The sequence below is a fragment of the Sturnira hondurensis genome, unplaced genomic scaffold (genome assembly GCF_014824575.4).
Source record: "Sturnira hondurensis isolate 20B ecotype Veracruz unplaced genomic scaffold, ASM1482457v3 Scaffold0010128, whole genome shotgun sequence".
Classification (NCBI taxonomy): domain Eukaryota; kingdom Metazoa; phylum Chordata; class Mammalia; order Chiroptera; family Phyllostomidae; genus Sturnira; species Sturnira hondurensis.
Genome location: NW_028082759.1, coordinates 2,833,981 through 2,856,662, shown reverse-complemented (window position 1 = coordinate 2,856,662; position 22,682 = coordinate 2,833,981). Strand labels below are relative to the sequence as shown.

The 22,682-nt window shown below is 38.4% G+C and overlaps 1 protein-coding gene across 2 annotated transcripts in view; it reads right to left on the bottom strand.

Moving 5' to 3' along the window:
• Positions 1-22,601, bottom strand: part of GLRB (glycine receptor beta) — a 51,886-nt gene extending 29,285 nt beyond the window's left edge. The window contains exons 1-3 of one of the 2 annotated variants that reach the window (XM_037058278.1): positions 22,405-22,601; positions 20,565-20,715; positions 1,719-1,825 (exon numbers count right to left, since the gene is read on the bottom strand). In XM_037058278.1, coding sequence (XP_036914173.1) covers positions 1,719-1,825; positions 20,565-20,686 — 229 coding nt within the window. In that variant the 5' untranslated portion in view covers positions 20,687-20,715; positions 22,405-22,601. Of the gene's footprint in view, positions 1-305; positions 386-1,718; positions 1,826-20,564; positions 20,716-22,404 lie in introns of those variants that run through there. The other variant, XM_037058279.1, reaches the window with a different exon arrangement.
• Between the last annotated feature and the right edge of the window lie 81 nt (positions 22,602-22,682).

Sequence of the window (22,682 nt, the reverse complement as noted above, 5' to 3'; positions counted from 1 at the left end):
AAAATTATAAATCAAAGGTCTTACTGTATCATGTTCACAATTACTGATAACCTATTTTTTAAATAGGGAGAATTACACAAATATAAAGTGAGTTGAGTTGTATTTTGTCATTTTTCCAGAAATATTTACCTTTAAGTTGTTAAGACTCTGAGAAAACACATTTACCTTTCAACATAAACTGACAACCAAAATAGAAACAGACATGGATACATGGAATCATCCGACAGCTGTCAGAGGAGAGCAGGAGGGGTGGGCTGGGTGAGGAAAGGTGAGGGATCAGTCAAAGAACGTTTGGCTTAACTCACAGATGCAGGCAATAGTGTGGTGATGGCCAGAGGGAAGGAGGGACAGGGGTTGGGGAGCTTCAGGTGGGCAAAGTAGGGCAGAATGGGGATACCTGTAATGGTGTAAAAAATAAAAACAAAGTAAAAAAGATAAATTTAGTTGATGCATTTTCTTTAAGAAAATGTAAATTATTCTTTACAAAACATCATTTAAAAATATGGTTTAAGTTGCTGAAATTTTATCATCATCTGAAATTCTTACTTGAATTAGTAAAGCAATATTCAATAACTTGTACATACCACTACTATATTTTTATTCCTGATTCATGCAAATTCAAAGTTAATCAGACGTATAACAGAGTCATTATACAGATTTTTGCCTGACCTCCTGGAAAATAATTTGAAAGTTCATGGAGTGAGAACTAAGGTATAATGTTGCAAATTTCTTTCTTGCCTTTTTTTCTCTTTACTCATTGTGGGCTGCCGCTTGGGCTAACAAAGAGAATATGTGAATTTAGCCTTTCAGCCACATAACCACCGACTGATGAGAAACAGGTGGGGAATCAATATACGGTAGACATGTGACAATCCAGACCATGGCTGTTGTTGAAAGTAACTGAGTAGGTTCTGGTAATGAACAAAAATCCCTGTTTTTACAACATGGTTGTATAACTTCAGTTGACTAGAAGCAGCTGCAGACTTTTTTTTTTCTGTGAAGGAAAAAAATGAAGCTTTATAATGTTAATCTGATCGACATTAATACCTGTCCCAGCGCTACGATCTTCTCAGGACTTTTGTAGCAAGTGTGGATTTTGTTCTTGAAAGCTATGGTAAACGGTAATCTTTTGTTGGGGTAAAATCAATCTATGTTGTAGAAAACACAGTCACTTGTATTCACACAAGGTAACGTGTTTTTAAAAAACACATGGCCATCTTTCCCTCCCCCCCCCAGCAAAAGAGTAGAGGGAATTTTTTCATCAATGTGAAAGGCTAGAAAAGAGTAAAAAAGAATCTAAATACACATCAGAACTATTCTCTATCCCCGAATGAGGAGATGGTCACTTTCCACCAACTGGAACTTTGGTGTCTATGAATGACAGCCAGCATGGCAACCAGAGCTTAAATTTTAAATCACTAAAGTTAAGAATACTAAGTACTCAGAAAACCTATTACAGAGGTTAGTCTGTTAATTCATGTTATTTCCTTTTTAAAAAACCTGGAAATCATATAAAACTATTAGAAGTAATGTTTGACTTATTTTTGGAACATGTTTAACATTACAGTGCTCCGAATCGACGAACATTCTGGAAAAGTCACATATTAATTAGAAATGTTATTGTATGAAACACCATAAATAAAGGCTTTCATGCAGATAGAATTCATTTTTTGAACTTCACAGAAGAGAGCTATTTGCAGGCGTGGAGGGGAACGAACCTTTGAAATTTGGTCTTATCCGGGGGTCATAACTGACCAGCAGCCTATTCAAGATGTTGCTAGTGGAATTGGCGGGGGCACGGGCAAGGTCTTCTGCTGACTGCTGGCTATAATAGACAAAAAAAAAAATGAAATCCCGGTAAGTATTTATTTTTGGACACAAATCTACAGTTATAGCATGGTGTTTCCAAATAGAAGTAAGTGAAAAGTAGGAGACATTGTCAGCAGCCCACAAAAAGAAATATGTGTCATAAGAAATGAAAATCAACAAAAAAATTACTTTAGCACGTAATTTTACCAGATGAATGAAACACTGTCCTAAATACTCCAAGTTACTTTCTTTTAAAAAAAATTAAGCAGACATCTTACTTGTCCTGAAGCTACCTGCAATTAAAATCTAGACAAGCGCAAAGGGAACGCAGACAATGAGAAGAGCAAAAAGAAAGGTTTTGAATAATGTATTATGTTTAACCTTCCGCCTAACTAAAAGAGTATGTGAATACCAAAAGATGGCCAGAGAGATAGTCCAAGAATTCAAAAACAATCCTGCTGACATTTATAAAATAATATTCCCTAAGAAATGCATAACAAATGTTTTCATTGAGTTAAATATGTTGGAAGGGGGTGTGAAAACAAATATACTAATAAAAGAAACCTCATTTAAAATGGAGCGGAGAAGCCCTGTAGGGGGAGCTCTCACACAAGTACCACTTCTCGCAGCCTACCAAACCGGCAAGAAGGAAGATAATTATTTCAGCAAGGGAGGGCATTTTTCACGGAGGAATTTTGTCTCCTGCTTTTCTGAAAAGGAAGAAGGATCTGTCCTTGCCCTCGCTGCAACACACTAACGCCCACGTGCAGCCCATGAAAACCCACCACAGCTTCTGACTCTTGTTCTCCAGTGAACAGTCTTCCCACTTCCCTCCGAAAGCTAGTAAGAGCTGGAGTCTCCCCTTTCTCTCTGGACTAGCCTATGGTTCACCACAGCTTGCTCGTCCCGAATTAAAGTGCTCTGCTACTGCTAAATAAACTCAACTGCCAGTAAAATAGCTGGCTATTTCTATTTTTGAGGTTGACAGGGGAAATTGGTCAGAAGGAGTGTCACTGTTACCAGATCAATTAAACAAGGAAAAATACAGAGCTGTAAGATACAACTACCTTTATTACATATATATTTGCTGTCAACTGAGGGAAAAACTGCCACATTTTTCTATTTCAATTAACTTTGAACAATGGACCTGACTAAAATGGTAGTTGCTCGAGAATACTTAAAAACACACACACTTCATTGGAAGCCAGTGGAAAATGTTTGGTTGTTTATGGATTGTTTGACCACTCACAAAGTCTTATTACATAATCATTTTCCCAATACAAAAAAAACCCCATGAGAATGACAAGGAACATTAGAACCATATTTGGAGCATCTACCACTATCCATTCTGTATTGATATAGTAAAAGTGTCAATTTTATAAAGTGTTTTAATTTATATGTATTGGCTATAGCTTTGTTTTGAAATTCCAACTCTTATCTATCAGGCAATTCTGTTTTGAGTTCATTATTATACAATTTGCTGATAAGATACAATTACTAAGGTGAGATATAACCAATATTAAGAAATTTATGAAAAATCTAAAATGTTGCAGATTATATAGCATCTTATTTTATTTTTCAAAAGGTCTTATAGTGTTTTCTTTTTAAGATGTATTTATTTATTTATTTTGGGGGAGAGGGGAAGGGAAGCAGAAAGAGAGGGAGAGATATGTCAATGTATGGTTGTCTCTCACATGCCCCACTGGGGACGGGGCCCCCAACCCAGGCATGTGCCCTGACTGGGAATTGAACCAGCAACCCTCTGGATCACAGGCTGGTGATCAACACACTGAACCTCACCGGCCAGGGCTATATAGCACTTTAAAATGATTTCTTAGCATCTTATCAGCTTCAGTATCACAGTTGCAGGGAATTGGGGACTGGCAATAAGATTTCGTTCATTGTATGTGAAATTGTAACCTCTTTAAAGCCAACCATCATCCCTTATCAAAGATACCGAACTCTAAAGAGAATGAGGGGGTGGGGGAAAACTGGATATCAGGATGCAAATTGGTGTTAAAACCCATTTACAAGCTTTCTCATTCCTGGGATGAAAAGATAATTAATTATAAAATATATTTGTACTGGTCCAATTAAGAAATGCTATTATTGTGCCTCTTGATATAAAACCTGTCACAAGTATTTTCCTTCTAAGAAATGAAATGAGCAGACAATATAAAGACAAGCAACACTAGTTTTTGTAATAAAGAACTTTCCAGCTGAATTTTTTCTTCCAGCTATGAAGCATGGCAGAATGTGTCACCTTATAATATATCTCTTTGGCCTAAGGATTATTTTGAGCTAAAGGCACTTGAAAAACAGTAAACACTGGGAGAAGCTTTCTCAAAATGCTCTTTTTAAAAAATATATTTTATTGATTATACCATTACAGTTGTTCTATTCCCCCCCTTCATTCCCCTCCACCCACACACTCCCTCCCCCACCATTCTCCCCCCCCCTTAGTTTATAACCACGTGTCTCAAGTTCTTTGGATTCTATATTTCCCCCAGTATTCTCGCCCTCCCCCTATCTATTTTATACCTACCATCTATGCAATTTTCTGTACCTTCTCTCCCCTTCTCCTCCTCCCACTCCCCTGTTGCTAACCCTCCATGTGTTCTTCGTTTCTATGGTTCCACTCCTGATCTAGCTGTCCTCTTGGTTTGCTTTTGTTTTAGGTGTGGTTGTTAATAACTGTGTGTTTGCTGTCCTTTCACTGTTCATATTTTTCATCTTCTTTTTCTTATATAAGTCCCTTTAGCATTTCATATAATAAGGGCTTGGTGATGATGAACTCCTTGAACTTGACCTTATCTGAGAAGCACTTTATCTGTCCTTCCATTCTAAATGAAAGTTTTGCTGGATAAAGCAATCTTGGCTGTAGGTCTTTGGATTTCATGACTTGGAATACTTCTTTCCAGCCCCTTCTTGCCTGTAAGGTCTCTTTTGAGAAATCCGCTGACAGTCTGATGGGTACTCCTTTGTAGGTGACTGTCCCCTTATCCCTTGCTGCTTCTAGGATTCTCTCCTTCATTTTGGTCTTGGCTAATGTAATTATGATGTGCCTTGGTGTGTTCCTTCTTGGGTCCAACTTCTTTGGCACTCTCTGAGCTTCCTGGATTTCCTGGAAGTCTATTTCCTTTGCCAGACTGGGGAAGTTCTCCTTTATTATTTGTTCAAATATGTTTTCCACTCGTGGCTGTTTCTTTCCCCCTTCTGGTACCCCTATAATCCGGATGTTGGAACGTTTAAAGATGTCCTGGAGGTTCCTAAGCCTCTCCTCATTTTTTTGAATTCTGATTTCTTCATTCCTTTCTGGTGGGATGTTTTGTTCTTCCTTCTGGTCCATTCCATTGATTTGAGTCCCAGTTTCCTTTCCATCACTATTGGTTTCCTGTGCATCTCCCTTCATTTCAATTAGTTTAGCCTTCATATATTCCTCTAATTTGTGACTATGTTCCTCTAATTTGTGACTATAGTCTACCAGTTCTGTGAGCATCCTAATAAATAGTGTCTTGAATTGTGCTTCTGAGAGGCTGGCAATTTCTCGGTTACTTAGAGTTATTGGCTCTGGGACTTTGAGTTTTTCTTGTGCCATCTTTCGGGTTGTTCGTGCCTGTTCCATAGCAGGATCAGAGCCCTAAAGTGTTCACTAGAACAGGGCAACTCAGTCGCTGGGTTGTGATATTGTATGTGGGGGCGGGGTCAAAGAGGGAGTCTGGCGTCCCTCCTGCCTCCCCGGCCCTCACCGGTGCCGCAGGGCAACTAAGTCGCTGGGTTGTGACACTGTATGTGGGGGCGGGGTCAAAGAGGGACTATGGCGTCCTGTCTGCTGCCTGCCGCCGCGGCCCTCACCGGTGCCGCAGTTGCTGCCGTCACCGGGCCCACGCGTTTCATCCCACTGNGCTGGTTCCGCCTCTCTTACCGTCCCCGTTGAACGGTTCGTAGTTGTCGGACTTCCGTATAATTCAGTTTTCTGGTCTTTGGCTGTGTCCTAGTTCTCCAAACCTTTGCTGTGTTCAAACTTGGTTGTGGGAGAAGGCACAGTGTTTCCACCTATGCCTCCATCTTGGCGGAAGTCTCAAAATGCTCTTTATCTGCTTAAAAACAGGTCCTCCAAAATGATGTTGATTATCATAGATCCTCTCTGGGGAGTTTCATCAACTAGGAAAGACTGACTTTTATCACCGTAGAGAAAACTAGAAATGGACATTATACCAGACAAACTTTGTCATGAACTATCATACCTCCAGTCTATTTTTCTAATAGCTCATCTGTCTATTCAGTATATGTATATGCATGCTCACACACAGGTACATATACACATGTGTCTCTATATGTACACATATGTATGTATATGCACATATGTGCATTATATATATATATATCCTCCCTTAATAAGTCTATATTCCTCCTCTGCACCTATAAAGATGATATGTAAGCTCTAAATCTCACTACTTTTTGGGTATTCACTTTCTGTGCTGTGATGCCCCTGTGTAAGATTGAAAATTAATGTTTGAATACTTTTACTCCTGTTAATCTGTTTCCAGTTATTTACTTGGCCTAGCTATAAGCTGTAAGCTGTGTCAGTCAAACCTATTTTTAGCTGTTCTAACTCATTACCAAATTCTGTCTTTCCTCTATTCATTGCCTCATAATAAATCCCCTTCCTGGAATACTGTAACTTCCACTCTTTAGTGTACTCATCTACTCCCAGCCCATCCTTCAATACTGACTGTCTAAAATCTAGCCTCAACTATCCTGCCTTACTGTAGTGAAGACAAACTGATAAAGACACATTGGCAGTACTCTGAAGCTTCTTTCCTTATCCACGTGTATATAACCAACAGAACTGGATAACAGAGAGCATGCTTCTTGAGGAAATCATGGCTTCTGCATTTTTGTAACCCCCTGCACAGCTTACACAGTATCAAATACACATTGGTTCAAGCATTTCCATCTGCCAGGTCTTTAAGGAGACTTCATGCTCTTCATGCTCAAGATAGCTGTGTGCCTCACAGCAGTAGCAGTTACACTCATCACTTCCAGATGAAAAAGAAATTTCTTCCTGTGGTGTCCTTTCAGGAGAAAGGACTTATTTTTTTCCCCTCTCAAAAGCTTTCCAGCATTGGACATTGCTGAACCAATCACTGGCCAGCAGGAAGAAATAATCATGGTCGGCTCAGGTGATAGTCTGGTGTGAAATAGATACTGGAGAACCAACCATCTTGTCCATTACATTCTTTTATTTGATCATCACAAACACTTGCTTGGTTACATAAGAGAGATATTAGTCACACAGGGAGCTATTTTTCAGTGAAGTGAAAGAGAAAAGCCAGACTGGTAGAACGGTGAGCAGTAAGTGAGTAGATGGAGAGATAAAGTGCATGTATATGCAGAAATGAAGGCATAGTACAGTTAAGACAGTTTTCTAAAGTGGTAAAGTCAAGAATGAAACCCGATCTAAGTTCCTAATTCTCATTTGACAACAACCCTGCTGTAATGGAAATGAAATATCATCTACCTTCTTATTGCCATTCATCTATATATTGCTTTTATTGCTTTAGGACAATAATCATTATTACATTACAATTAAGTTCTGCTAGTCTTATTAATTTTAGAAATCATTAGTCTTGGGAAACCTGAATTTGCCCTTTTTACAACTTATCAGCATCACTCTTTCCTCTAAACACCTCCAAATTCTTGTATTTCCAAAGCCCCAAAAAGTTAACAAAAACTCATAGTTGGTAGACAAAAATATCTTGAAATCAAAGAGAAAGTATATCAAATATGCTATAGGCCCTTTTATTCTTATTTGTGTCAATGTCTTTTCATGTCTCTGGTGCAGGTAGGCTGACACAAATACTTAACCAACAGTTCACCCTTCTTTTTATTAGCATTTTGGAGATATTTTAAAATTTAAGTGAAATTCAATCAGTTTATATTCATGAATTTAGGGATCTTCCCCTACCTTAAAAATTATGTTTTTAGCTTAGTTAATGTTTAAATAACCTTAAAATCATCTCTACACACTAAAAAACATTTAAGGAGTCTAAATAACTATGCCACTTTCTTCCAAAGAGTTGGAATGATTTGCATGTAGCATATTTTCCTATATGTGTACTTTATATTATCTCATAATTTAGAAAGAGACCAGTATTATTTATACAAACTGAGCAGGAATAAGAGGAGTTAAATGATTTTAATGCCTTTCACTATTTATATTCTGAATCTCAGTCCAATGTTTCATCCATCTGATTATGCCATTTTATTTCAAGAAATCTATCAACAATTATGATATTATTACAAAACAGGATTTAGTTCATGGAAATGTGATATTAATTTAAGAAAATAACTTACTCTACTCAGGCAATGGGATCCAATGGCTAGAGAAAATAATGTTTTATATCAAAAGCCTTTTTACAATCAGTCTTCTTTTGTTCACTTGCCTGAACTTGAACCAAAGTCATTACTAATATGCAAAGTTATGCAAGGAATGTATCAGGCTGTATAGCTGTATGATGTAATGTTTTCCAGCACTAAAGGAAAAGTCCAGAAATTTCTTTCCAAAGGGGAAAGCTCAATTTTCCATGTAGAACATTCATATTTTTACGTGACCCTTTCGTGACCACACTGCACAGCTCCACCTCAGAACCGGTGTGTGACAGCATAGTGTCCTAATCTCCTCCCTCACACCAGGATTCTGACCCAAAAGGGATTGTGGGATTATTTTTTCCAAGAGTTATAAATGCTACAACAATGGTCAAAGGTCTTCTCGGGCCTGAATGCAGTATGGATATGTCCACAGGAGAGAACGGGGTGTGGGACCTGCAAAGCTTTCAGCTGGACATGAACTGAAGGAAGCAAGCCCAAAGCAGCGAGGAGAGAGCAAGGTAAACATATGTAAAATATGTGGATTGTGGTATCTCTCCTCTGTACTCTGGGGCAGTGATTCTTTACCTCCTTTTTAGGTTACAGACACCACTGAGCATCTGATAAAAGCTATGCTCTTCCCTGAAAAAGTACAGGGAAAGTTTGCAGTGCTGAGGGTTCCTGGACCTGTGGACCACAAGCTAAGATAGCTCCTCCATGCAAACAAATGCGGGTATCCTACCTAAGATATAATTTTTTAAAAAGTCAGGTATCTTGTAGTGACAAAAGTAAGCTCAGAGGAGTGGGGGGAAAAACAAGATGAAAGTATGACAAAGAGGCCAACTGAAAGAGTTCCCAATGGCCAAATTAGAAATGATTAGAGCAAAAAGGAGTATTATGTTATATTATCAACTATAAAATAAAATCCATAGATATATGCTTCTCTAAAATACATACCCTCATTCTAATTATAAGAAAAACATCAGACAAATCCCAACTGAGTGACGTTGCACAAAGTACCTGACCAGTACACCTCAAAGCTGTCATGGTCATGAAAAACAAGGAAAGGCTGAGAAACTATCACAGCCAAGCAGGGCCTAAGGTGCATAAAGACCAAAATATTGTAATAAATCCTGAACAGAATTCTGGAACAGAAAAATAAAAGGATATTAGGTAAAAACTAAGGACATCTGAATAATGTATGGACTTCAGTTAATGACAATGTGTCAACATTGGTTCTTGATTATAAAACATGTACCATACAAATGTAAGATGTTAATAATAGGGGAAACTACATGCAGGGTATTTGTAAATTGTGTACTCTTTGGACAAATTTTCCATATGTCTAAAATTGTTCTAAAATAAAAAAAGTATATTTAAGAAAAAGAAAAGAGCAGACAGCTGAAGACTGTAAGAGACCCCCCACCAAAGAAGAGGTACAGGTGGTAAATAAATATACAAAAATGCTCCAATTTATATAGGTCACCAAAGAAATGCTACTTAACAATGATAAACTACTATAGGCCTATTAAAATGACCACAGTCCAGAACACTGACAACACACACCAATGAGAATCAAGGGCAACAGATGCTCTCATTCATTGCTGGTGGGAATGCAAAATGGTACAGCCACTCTGAAAGACCATTTGGTGGTTTCTTACAAAACTACACATATTCTTCCCATCCTGTCTAGCCATCTTGGTATTTACCCAAAGGAGATGAAAACAATGTTCACATGCACACACACACACACACAGAAATGTCTATAAGAGATTTATGTGTGACTACCAAAACCTAGAAGTAAACAAGATGTGCTTCAGTAAATGAATGGAAAAGTAAACTGTGGTGCATCCAGACAATGGAATATTATTCAGCATGAAAAACGAATGTGCTAGCAAGCCATGAAAAGACATGGTGAACTAGAAATGCATTATTACCAAGTGAAAGAAACCAATCTGAAAAGACTGCATACTATATGATTCTAAATATATGACATTCTGGAAAATTCAAAACTATAGAGACAGTAAAAAGATCAGTGGTTATAAGGGGTTATCAGTGGTTATCAGAGGGGAAGGGGAGAGGACTAGGTAGAGCACAGAGATTTTTAAAGTATTGAAAATATTCTTCTAGGTAATCAGATAAATAGTCATATAAGGACAAATATTTTATATATTCTGGTAGCGAACTAAGTCAGTAGTTATTTATGAATCCAGATAATTAAGGGGGTTTTGTGTTTTATATTTTCCTAGTTATAATTTATTATTACCTCTCTTGATAGTCTCTCCATTTTTCCATTCTGTTTCTACACATTAAATTATGAACAGAAGGTTTATGAATACAACGAGTGATACCTTTTACATGATTTGTTGAGTTTAATTTGTTTATATTTATTTGAAAAGAATGTGTTTATGGGTATATGTGCACGTGTGTGGCAAAGTCTGTTATGTTATTATAGGCCAAGAATCATAATTAAAAACAGTGTTCCACAACATTCACTTTATTTATCCCCCACCCCTGTTGGGCTTAAGGAACCCTTGGATCCTGTAAAAACATTTTCAAAGCTTGTCTAACTCCAATTATGCAATTACATCATCCATGGCTCAAAGAAAAATGTTTTTCACAAAGTAGAAACATCTATTTGGAGAGATGCTGGAGTTAGATAATAGCAATTTCCAAATCTCATTAAAGGCTATGATCTTTTTTAACTTCATATCACATGTGAAATTACTTGTCCTATGAATACTATAAGTACCTTCTATTTATACGGTGTGTTTCTCAAACAGTGTAAAACACTCTACATTCTCACTACTTTTCAGCGGTTTGTTAATTTGATACAAATCTCATGACCTAAGGAATTAAACTTAAACCTCAATCCAAAAGCAAATGTCTACTGTTCTATTACTTTCCATACTATGCAGCAATAGTATTACAACCTGGTCCAGCAAATAAAAATCCACAGCAATGCCTCTAACTCTGCTCTACCTGCAGCTGGAATAGCACTTACCATTTCTCAATTTTCCATGCATAGTACAAATACAAAATGTTTCTCTTCTGGCCCAATAGGAATGGCAACAAGATAAACCAACACTAACACAGATAATAAAGTTAAACGTGGGTATAATTGAAGAAAACGCTTGTCAACAGACTGGCTGGTGTTCTATCCCAAGACAGACAGTGAGGTTCCCACATGGCACTGGGCAAATCACTCACCCTCTTTGAGCCTCCATGTCCTCACCTTTAAATCAACGGTTTAGAGGAGGGGGTCCCTCAGATCCCGCTCAGTCGGTCACCTGGCTCCACCTGTTGTGGCTGCTGTGCTGCTGCCTGCCCCAGGTGGTCTCTTCACAGCTGAGGCTGTTGCCAGGAATGCTGGCTGCTTAGGGGTCTGAGCTGGGTCTCTTCTGGAGTAGCATTCAGCTGAACAAGGGGGTCTTGCCTTGGAGGCAACCCATGTCCCAAAACTTTGTTACTGGGGATACAGGGGGACCTGAAGCCCTTTCTACTAATAGAGGAGACTCCGAGAGGGCGCCCCAGCTTCAGGGCTCCTCGGGCATCCACCGACGGATGCTTCAGGTGCAGCCATGTCACCCCTGTGTTTCACCCCACTTTCCTTGCCCACACAGATATTCCAAAAGCAATCACTCTCTGCATGTAGATCTTCATGTCAGTCTGTCTTAGAGAGAATTCTGTCTACAACATCAACTAAATAAGGTTCTTTAAAGAACAAACGTACACAACTATCAATATGCTACATTTCTCTTTTACATTAGTTATTCCTGAAGTCCTTTAAAAAAGTTCTTAAGCTTTAACACATGCCACACTCAGTGCCATGTGCTGGTTATGGTTATTTAAAACTCCAACACAAATGTTGGTTATTCTGATATAAAAGTGGTATTTAAAACTGTGGGTTCGGATGAATTTGTCTAGTGAAGCTCAGCTCTGGCTGTTCACTGAATTCACCTAAGAAGCTCTGTAAACTTCTGATGCCAAGCTCCACTCCTTGCCTCCCTCCAGGTTTAATTAGTTTGGAACGAGGTTCAGTCATCAGAATTCTAAAAGCTCCTCAGAAGATTCTAGTGGTTAGACAATCACTTGCCAGCAAAGAGAATTTACAGCGAGGAAAGCACATGGAATTAAAACATGAGCAGATGGGAGGAAAAAATAAGCCAACAATTGAGACAAAGAATGAACTAGCCCAAGAAGAAGGAGGAAATCCAGAAGAGTGTGTCAACGGAACTCAAGAAAAAAGAATATGTTATGGAAACGTTGGTTAACGACCAAACGTCACAGAGAGGTTGAGTTGAAGACTGAAAACTCTCCAGGGGATTTAGCATAAAGGAGAGCTGTTTTTCAGCCGATTGAAAGACAGAAGGCAGGTGGGAGTAGAAAGAATAGGGAGTAGTAGGAAAGGAAAGGGAATGAGAAAGTGTGCCTATTGAAACGTTTGACTAGCAGTGACTTCAACGACGTGGAATAGGAAACTCTGGACCCTCCTTTCCCCCATGGACACACTAACTCAATAGCAATACCTAGGTCCATTCTCTTTGTCAGATATGCAGAAACTAGGTGAGAGGCTTCTACACTCGACCAGATGCAGTGAAACCTGTAGGGAAAGTGGACACACACTCTCAGCACACTCCCCAACCCCAGAACAGTGCAACACGACAGCATCCAGAGGACATCCTCAGCTCCCAGCTTCTCCCTTGGAGCAATGACGGGGCCCAGTACATGCCAGTCCACTGTGAACTACAGGTAACCAAGCAGTTGTTGGAACTAGCAGAGTTCACAATAGCTCTGCCCCCTCAATGCATAGCAGTTACGCTGTAAACTCAAGTTCCTCCCTGTATCTGCACACCCAAGGTCACCGAATTCACAATAGCAACCTGTGTGTGAAAACAACCTAAATGCCCGTTGACAGATGAATGGATTTTTAAAAATGCGGCATATGCAGACATGGGATAGTATTTACGCTTGAAAAGGAAATCCTGCCACATGCAACAAACTAGACGAGCTGTGAGAGCACTATGCCGAGGGAAATAAATCAGCTCACAGAAGCACAAATATTTCATTATTCTACTTCTCTGAGGTATCTAAAATAGTCAAACCCATAGAAGCAGAAAATACAATGGTGGTTGGCAGGAGTGAGGAGGATATGAGGAGTTGGTCATTAACAGGTAAAGTTTCAGTTATGCAAAGACAAATAAGTCCTAAAGGTCTGCTGCCCAGCATTGTGCCTACAGGAAACAACGGTGCCATGTACATTGAAAACTCAGTTACTGAGTCTGGCCTCATATTAAGTATTCCTATCACAAAATTATTTTTAATTAAAAAAACAATTAAATAAATTTGCTTTTTTTTGATTTCACTTATTTGGAAGTAAAATGTAATTTCTTGGCTTTCTTCTAAGGAGAATTTGGCACATGGAGAGATAAAAAGTAAATGCCAGCAGGTTAAATCGTCATTGGATAGAGGTCCTAAACACTTGAACTTTAACAATTAATGAAATCTATTTTTACCCCCCCCAGAAAAAGTAAAGTTTAATTATGCACACTCCAGAAAAGGATTCAAGGGTGACTAGAGATGCAGTTTTCAGAGACACGTTGGATCTTTCTTCATAGGAGTTTATCATGTACAACCTGAGTGCATTGCAAAGGATCCAGTGAGAGAAAAGTTAATCCCAGTTTCAGATTCTCCCCTCCCCTAAAACAGGGGTCAATGAGACCTAAAGGAGGGGTGAAAATAACTGGCCTTGGATGGGCGAGAACTCCTTCACTCTAAGGAGGAAGAGGAACAGAGGGAGGTGGCAATGGACCCAGGATCACGTGCCCTAATGGAAAACCGAGTCAGACGGTTCGGTGTCCTCCTTAAAAGTTTCAAGCTACCAATCCAGAATGTTATTTTTTGTATGTCTGCCAAAATGTAGGAGTTCTCACATGAGCACCTAAAAGATAAAAAAGAAATATACTGTACCACATTTTAAAACAATTCAGAACCTTAAAGGCAACCAAAAATAATGGGACTGATTTTGAAATTTATTTTTAAAGGTATTATGATATCATATCCAGTATTCACCAAATGATTACTGACATGATTAACATCATTTATCACCTGTATTTTGTTAGCATTGTTTCTCGGGGGAGAATATTCTTTTTGAATGTAAAATTTCAAGCTTTAAAATTATTTTCTTGCACTCATGCTTAGGTAGAACTACATATTCTGAATATACCACACCTATAATATTCAACAAATATTTAGTGAGTTAGTCAACAGATATTTAACAAGTGCCTAACAGAGCCAGACATCTTTTTTTTAGGCCCTGGGAAAATACCAGCAAAAAAAGCACACACACACAGAAACAATCGCTGCCAATGGAACTCAGCCCCTGGTTCACAGAGTGATTGGCCACAGGGTAGGAATGAAAAAGCCCCTATTTCCATTTCTTACAGAATACCACACAGTGCTATTGTTTGTATTTGATGTGGTTTAAAATAACCATTATCCAGGTCTAGCCATATTTATGAAAAGGTGGTTATTCCAATGTCATGGTAAATATCATCACTCCTGATTAGTTTGTTTGCTTTGCCTTTTTCCCCATGTGTGATTTTTTTGGTTTCCTCTTTAATTTAATGTTTGAATACAAATTAGAAAGACAGCTGAGTCTATACTATTGACATAATAGTACATTGACATGTACTATTGAAGAGTTGACATAAGTGGAACCATTATAAACGAGAGCTAGGACAGCCGTTCCTAGCTGTCCTTACCTGTAAGCACTTACCTGTAAGCCGTTCCAGAGGTAAGTGCTTACAATGTTCAATCTCCTTGAAGATTTGGAATGTTTGAACCAGGCGAAATTACCTTTGCACTGGGCCAAGGCAACATGGTCTGATAAGCAATTATTTGTAAAACTAACAGGAAAACAGACATCCTAACCACAAAAACTATTAATTATGGACATTCCCTCTGCAGCTAGAATCAGTAACCAGTCATGGATAGCTAAGGAGTAACTCAGTTTGTTAACACCAAGGGGCATTTCTTTCCTCTATTCACACCGTGAGTTTCTCACCAAAAGTCATTTCCTCTGCCATCAGGACACAACTTGGGTTTCTGTCTGAATCTGTGACCCAGAATCACACGTTTGGACCTCAAATAAACAATGATGCCTCTCACTTTGGCTTATTTTTAGGCTAACAAAACCGTGTCAATAAAAATCCCAGCATTTTGTGTCTATATGTATGCAGATAGAGCAGCTGATTCTAAAACTCCTATGGAAATGCAGAGGACTTAGAATGGCCAAGGTGATACTAAAGAACAAAGCTAGAGGACATCAAGGCATTCTGTTATAGTAATAGGAAAGTGTGTGGCTGACACCGGTGAGCAGTAACAGACCAGTGGGACAGAACGGAGAACCAAGCAACTGATTTACAATAAAGGTACAACTGTAATTATTTAGTCCAGCATGGTCTTCAAACAATGTGCTGCTTTTTAAAATGAGTCTTGACCCTATCCTACATTATATACAAAAAATAAATATAAACAAACCAACATAAATAAATAAACTGACATGGATTACAGAATTAAATGGGAAACATAAGACAGTAAAGTGTCTAGGGGGAAAAGAGCAGATCATCTTCATGACCTTGGAGTAGAGAAATATTTCTTAAATAAAATACAAAAGCATTAAAAGAGATTAATAAGTGATTCAGACTCAGACTTCATTAAAAATAAGTACTTTAGTTCATCAAAAGACACTGTTAAGAAAGTAAAACTATATAACAAAAATTGGAAAGAGATTCGTAGCATGTAGTGAGCACTTTCCAGTAGAGTTATAACTAAAAGTCCAATATACATTTGAAAAGGTGCTCAACAACATTAATCATCAGGGAAGTGCAAATTAAAATCACAATGGGTATAAAATCTTATACCTCTATCTAATGATTAAAATTAAACTGACTGCTGATGATACCAAGTTTTGACAAGGATGTAAAGCAAGGGGAATGCTCACACATGAATGATGATAGTCCCGTTGGAAAATGGCCCATTATCTTCTAAAGTTTAATATGCTTATACCCTATGATTCAGAAAATTCATTTCTTAATATATGGGTATATATACTATCCTTGGTTTTGATGATTGTTTCCTATGCCTGCTCTTATTTTAGTCATCAATTAAATGTTGAACACACATAAGGCCAAAATTTCACCAGGAAACATCACCCAGGTTGAAGATATTCTACTAATTACCCAGTTGTTAACTCCCCTAATTTTAATTTAATTATCTAATTTTAATATTGAGACCATATTTCTAAATATCATCCAAAGGGATTATATAAGTTATTTTCAGGTACCTTAAGCAATCCAGATATAATGACTTATAAGAGCCAAAGCCCTTTTTATTCACATTTAAACAAATTTTTATATTGTGTGGGTGTTATGTTGCTCTTTAGTGCTTGACTCAATAAGACACTGCTCTCAAGCTTTCAATCTAGAGGGGAAAGCGAGCAATTACAACTAATGATTACCATAGACTATTATAAACACGATAGGCAATTAAGGTACGTTGGAGGCACAGAGTGTGTTTATCTAAATGAGATTATCAGAATTAGGAAGTTTCCCAAAGGAGATAGCAGGGTTTGAGTTGAGTTTCAGGTCATTAAATGGCAGATGAAAATGTTAAATGTATGGGTGTGATGCTCTTAAGAAAGGTCTGGGCCAGAATAGATGAAGGGATCAACAATAGATACTCATATTTTTAGCCATAGACTTGGACAAGACCACGAAGGTGGGGGTTAACTAAAAACAGAAGGAGAACATTGGCATTTTCAGTTAAGGAGAAAATACTTCCGGAGGTATGAAAGAGCAAGTGCCTATGAGACTTGACTGTGTGTGGGTTGTGTTGAGGTGGGGGCTGGGACGGAAAGGTAGTGTTGGAGGTGTCAGAGCCAGTCAGCAAGAACTGTGGGTGCAGCCAAGGAATCAAGACCTTATTTAGAGTAATACGGAGTCCTACCAAGGACTCGAAGCATTAGAATGATTTGATTATATTGAAAATTCAGAAAACACATTCTAGGGCCAGTGTGAAATATGAATTGATAGAGGACGATAAGAAGCAGGGAGACAAAGAGTTCGGCAAACACGATGAGGAGGAGTAAATAAAGCAGTGCCCACTTGGAAATGAAAATGAAAAATAAATTCCAATGACAGGAAGGGCTCTGGACTGAGGAGTCTTGGGAACTACTGAATTTGAGAAGCTAAGATAGAAAGAGACAGTCTACGGTGGTCCCCAGGACTCTGTTTCAATAGCAAAAAAGGTGATGCTATGATTTGCTGGAAAACAAAACACTGTATTGGGAGGGCTGGAAGGGTTTATGAACTTGGGTTTCACCATTTTAAGTTGCGTCTGAGGTCAAGACAGGTAGTCAAGGTAGAACGGCTGGGTCTAAGCTGTGGCATTCTTAGAGATGCCCGTGCTGGGCATAGAAATGTAGTAGTTAACAGTGACTAAATGGTAGTTACAGCCACAGATTTGGACAAAACCACTCGGGCAGAATGTATAAAAAATCAGAGGAAAGACCAATAGATTAAGGTGAATGTCAGGTTAAGGTGTAAAATAGAAAGCCAGATCCAAAGACTTAATCTGAAATATTTTTTTCTAATTTAAATTGTATTTCTTATTTATTAATATATATCAAATTTCTCAAAATTTCTGAAAGGAAATTGATCCGGGAGTTTGTCAATGCGGTACTGTTGTTTCATTTAAATACCAAAAATAATTAATAATAGCATATGTTTACAATTTTATAACATCTCTAAATAATGAATTTAAAAATAGTAAACACCCAGGAAAAGTTTATGATATGATTCAAGCTCAACATCAAAATTATACGCTAAAATATTAAGGACTCTGAGTCCTTTGTTTCTTCTATATTTTAAAACATTTTTCCTTTATGTCCACTTTTTGAAGGAAATATTGTTAGAACTGTAAAGTGAGACATTCTTCTCAAGTTTACCACACCCAAAAAACACAACACATATGTTTACACAATGCCATTGCTTCGTAAACTACTTTAAAAATTAAGTTCAAATAAATCACAGTGTCACTGGGTAAGAATTTCACCACATTTGAGAAGTTTTATGATAGTTGGTACCTAATTTCTGAGCTTTATAATATTAAATATTCTTCCTAGTCAAGATATTTTTGGCTTAATCAACTTAACACCAGCCAGGCAAGCTGTATCACCCTTTAAGATACAAATACTTTGCAGACCCTTTCACAGCCCAGTATCAGGGCCGAGACTATCAATCTGGATGTTCAAAGAAACTTAATGGAATAGATCCAATCATAGCCAGAGAAAACTCTAGTCTTCACAATTCAGTGTTAATAAAATCAAAATTCTTAATGAAATGCTTAAACCAAAAAATGGGTATCTAATTCTCTAAGGTACATCTACTTTTTGTAAGTCAGAGGTTTGGCAGTATCACCATGGTAACAATTAAGATTTATCTAGTCTCATAATTATAAAAAATAGACAAAATTTTAAAATACAGTAGACAATTTCAAAGAAAAAATTGCAATGAATTACATATCTAAAGCACTGTGATAAGGCTTATCAGGTATACGTACAGGCTTCCACGTGAAGATTTCCATGTTTACCAAAAGAGGACCTTCATTGTTTCATTCTTTATCTACTAGATTTAACTTTAAAAATCTGTTTTCACTATAGACAAGACACATATACAGGCAGTTTATATATAAGGCAATTTTAATAATGTACTTCCATAAAGGGGTGGAATGTCCTCAAAGACTCTTGTGAGATATATGATGGTTATGAGACTTGCTGATACCACGTTTGGAACTCTGACTTAGGATGTTTAATGGGGCATGAGAAAGAAGAGCCCTATAAGCTTCCTCCCAATAAAGAAATGATCAAAGATGGCTTGACCGCACACACAGAATCACCATGACTATAAGACATACACACCAGTTTGTCAATACGTCAACACTCATCCAATAAAAAGTTAACCTAGCGACTTTCTAAAACATGAGAATGTGTCCTTTCACTGGGGAAGAGTAAGGCCTGAAGATTTCCAGTTCCCTAAAGTGTCGGTTTTCTGGTTGTGCCACAGAAACTAACAAGAAGAATAGTAATCATTTCAAATGATGGTTATTACTGAGCCTGACCCTATCAGACACTTCCTATCCCATTGGCCAGATGGCCAAGGAGAGGCACTTGAATATAACTCACGGCCATCCCATCACACACCCAGATATCTGGTCCAGTCATTGGACTGGGTAGCACTGGAATAAGCAGGCCTATTAAAGCCCTGATACAATCGGGAGGTATTTCCCAATAGAGAGCTTAGTCTAATGCAGGACTTGATGTGGACCGTGATGCTGTCTCCAGGCTCACATACTCACATACTCCAAAATACCAATTCTAATATCCTTTACAACATATGCTTCCCCAAATGTACCTTAGTATCTGTTATAGAACACTTTAAAGACTACAATAGTGTACAGTTAAATGATGCTGCTGCTGAAATAATATTACCTGGGATCAACATGGCAGTTAAGAAATCTTAATTTTAAAATGACTTGCAACAGCAAAATAATTTTTATCACACGTCACTGGATATGTTGCATGATCACCTAAAAGCACATTATATTTTGTGGAAGTTATTTATGGCTATGCTGTTCCATTGCTCTAACTATTGGACGTTATTTGCTATTACTCAGGATTTACATTAACCTTTCCTATTTAAAAAAAAAAAGAGTACAAACTTCAAAACTTTTTTTTTTGCCACCCCACCCTGAGTTGTTGGTTTGGATTTAGATTTTGTTTTTAAATGTAACTTCAAATTTAATGGCATATTTGTTTAGAAATACTCTAATTTCCGAATATAAATCCTTTACTAATCCACCGTGTGAATTTTCTTGTGCCATCCATCAGTGAAAACTAAATACACTTTAAAATCATAGTTTAGCTATCTGATTTCTTTAATTAATATTTCTTAGGAATGTTTTTTAAACATCGGCTTCTGAAATGGTACTTGTTCAAAACACGCAATCTCAATATCCAATTAAAGTTGCACATTTAGGGTAAGAAGAAGATAGTAACATTTTTTCTCCTGTTATAAAAGATGTACGAAAACGTGTAAGCTCTGAGCATAGACAAATCTTTATAAAACTTTACCTTTAATACTGGAAGTTAGCTTTCACATTCTAAACCTCCCTTTAGCCTCTTGCTTTCTACCTATGAAACAAACGGTTGCATATTCTGATATGAAAGTGTCTGCTGATATATGTTTCAATAAACCACCTTACTTGAATAAAAAATGCAATAACATTTCTCCCTATGAGAATATAAGACATAAAGAACGTACGATGGGCATAGATACTGCTTCTTTTTCCCCTTCCCCTTCTTTGAAGACTTCTCTTTAGAATAGGCTTCTTCAACCCACAAGGAAATTAAAATAAAAAAGGCAATCGCCAATAAAAACTTCATCTTGAAACGTTAAATGTCAGGAGATGGATCTACAAGAAAAAATAAGAAAACGTTTACATTTATGAAGCAAATCTTTAACGATAAGACTCTTTAAGGAATGTGTGTATTACTACCCAATGGACACCTGTACATCAAATCCTCATTGCTCATTCCTATGTGGCTGTACTTCACTGTATGTTTTGTGATGATTTAGCAGTAAAAGTTAGTTTAAATAATGGTAGGAAATTAAAAAACCTAATGAGCTATAAAAGATAACCATATGATTTTGGAGTCTAGAATAACATACAATTGTAAATTGATATTGATTTTCATAGTATATTGATCTATGTTTTGAAAGATATCTGGAAGGATGTTTAACACAGTGATAAAATGGTTATCTAATGCTATTACATTTGGACTAATTTTTGTTTTGTTTTAAAAAAATTTTATATTGTTTCAATTTTGCATGTGAATTTTCCATAAATAACAAAACTAAATAAACTTTAATAATTTAATGTATCGAAAATTGACAGGTAAAAGAAAAAAATTAGCATGGAAGAGTTTCACACTCTAAAATCATTGTGTTTTTATTTATACACACTAAATCTGTAAGTTACCTTTTACCCCCCAAAAAGAGGCATACAGATTTAAATTAGCTTTTTGCCTTTCCTACTTGCTTGATACTAATGTTTATTACCATATGATGATTTCTGACTCCAGAAATTCTAGTAACATTATATAAAATAAAATAGCAAGTATGGTCAGACTCTCCCAAATAATCTTCTTAGCCATAATTTTAATAACATTTTCCATGCTGAAATGAGAATTATATTCTTCCCAGAATCTGATGCATCAAAAACAGAAAGAAAAAAAAAACAACTTTAAACCTCTGCTAATCCTGGAATATTTAAACCTCTTCTGCGTCCTTCATTTTCAACCCATAAATTGTTACTCCTTCATTGTTTTCTGCAGAGAGAGGGACCTATCATATCTCTCAACATTAACTTAATTCCCATCTGACCCTTATAAATTTGCTTCCCCTATGTCATGTTTTTCATATCCTTTTCTCCAGGAATTATTTTCTCAAACTTATCCTTTACACCCCTAAAGCAAGCCAGGTCCTTTATAATGAAGAAAACGGAAGCTGCTTATCAGGCCAAGAGCAAGAGCAGAAGGCTCTCTTCTGTCAACTTACAGCATTGGACGCTCCCTTCCCCCATCTCCCGGCGGCATCTGCTTCCAGACACCTTTGCCCACAGCAGCAGGTACTTCTCCCACCTTCACATCCTCCCCCGCCCCCCAAAATATATATATATATATAAGGGCGGTCCTAACAGTTTGAAGGGGCAGAGAGAAATTCAACACCATGCTGTATCTCCACCGCCGACCTTTCAAAGGGGACAGCTGCAGTGACTGAAGGATCTTCACAAACAGCAACACCAGGAGCTCTCCCCGCCAAAATTGCGTTTTTTAATTATCCCCGCTCCTCTGCATCCCTCCATCCCGAGAGTGTCTGCGGATGCCACCGCATCGGTGACCCGGCCGCAGCCACCCTGCGCCCCTGTCCCCGCGCAGGGGAGCGCTCGTCCCCTTTCCCTGCACGCCGCAGTGCTCCTCGTGCCCCCAGCACCCCAGCCTTGACCCTGTGTTTCCGCAGAGGCATGTATTCCTGTCCGCAGACAACCGCCCACCTCCATCCTCCCCAGCCCTTCCCTCCTAGTCGAGCCCCGGACACGTACCCCAGGCGGCCCCGCCTGCAGCCGCCAGGCCAGGACGAGGCAGCACAGGCCCCAGACGGCGGTGGCTGCTGGGGGTGAGGAGGGCGCGGAGCAGGGGCAGCTGCGTCCCCCCGCCGCGCCACCGAGGAGCTCCGGTGACGCGCCTGCTCCGGTCGCGGAGCCTGCGCTGTGGCACGCCGCCGCCGGGTGTCTGAAACCGGGCCAGCACGGCGGCGGGGTCAGCGGGCCGGGTCCGAGGAGCGAGGGACAGCGGGACGGCGAAACGCCGGAGGGGAGGG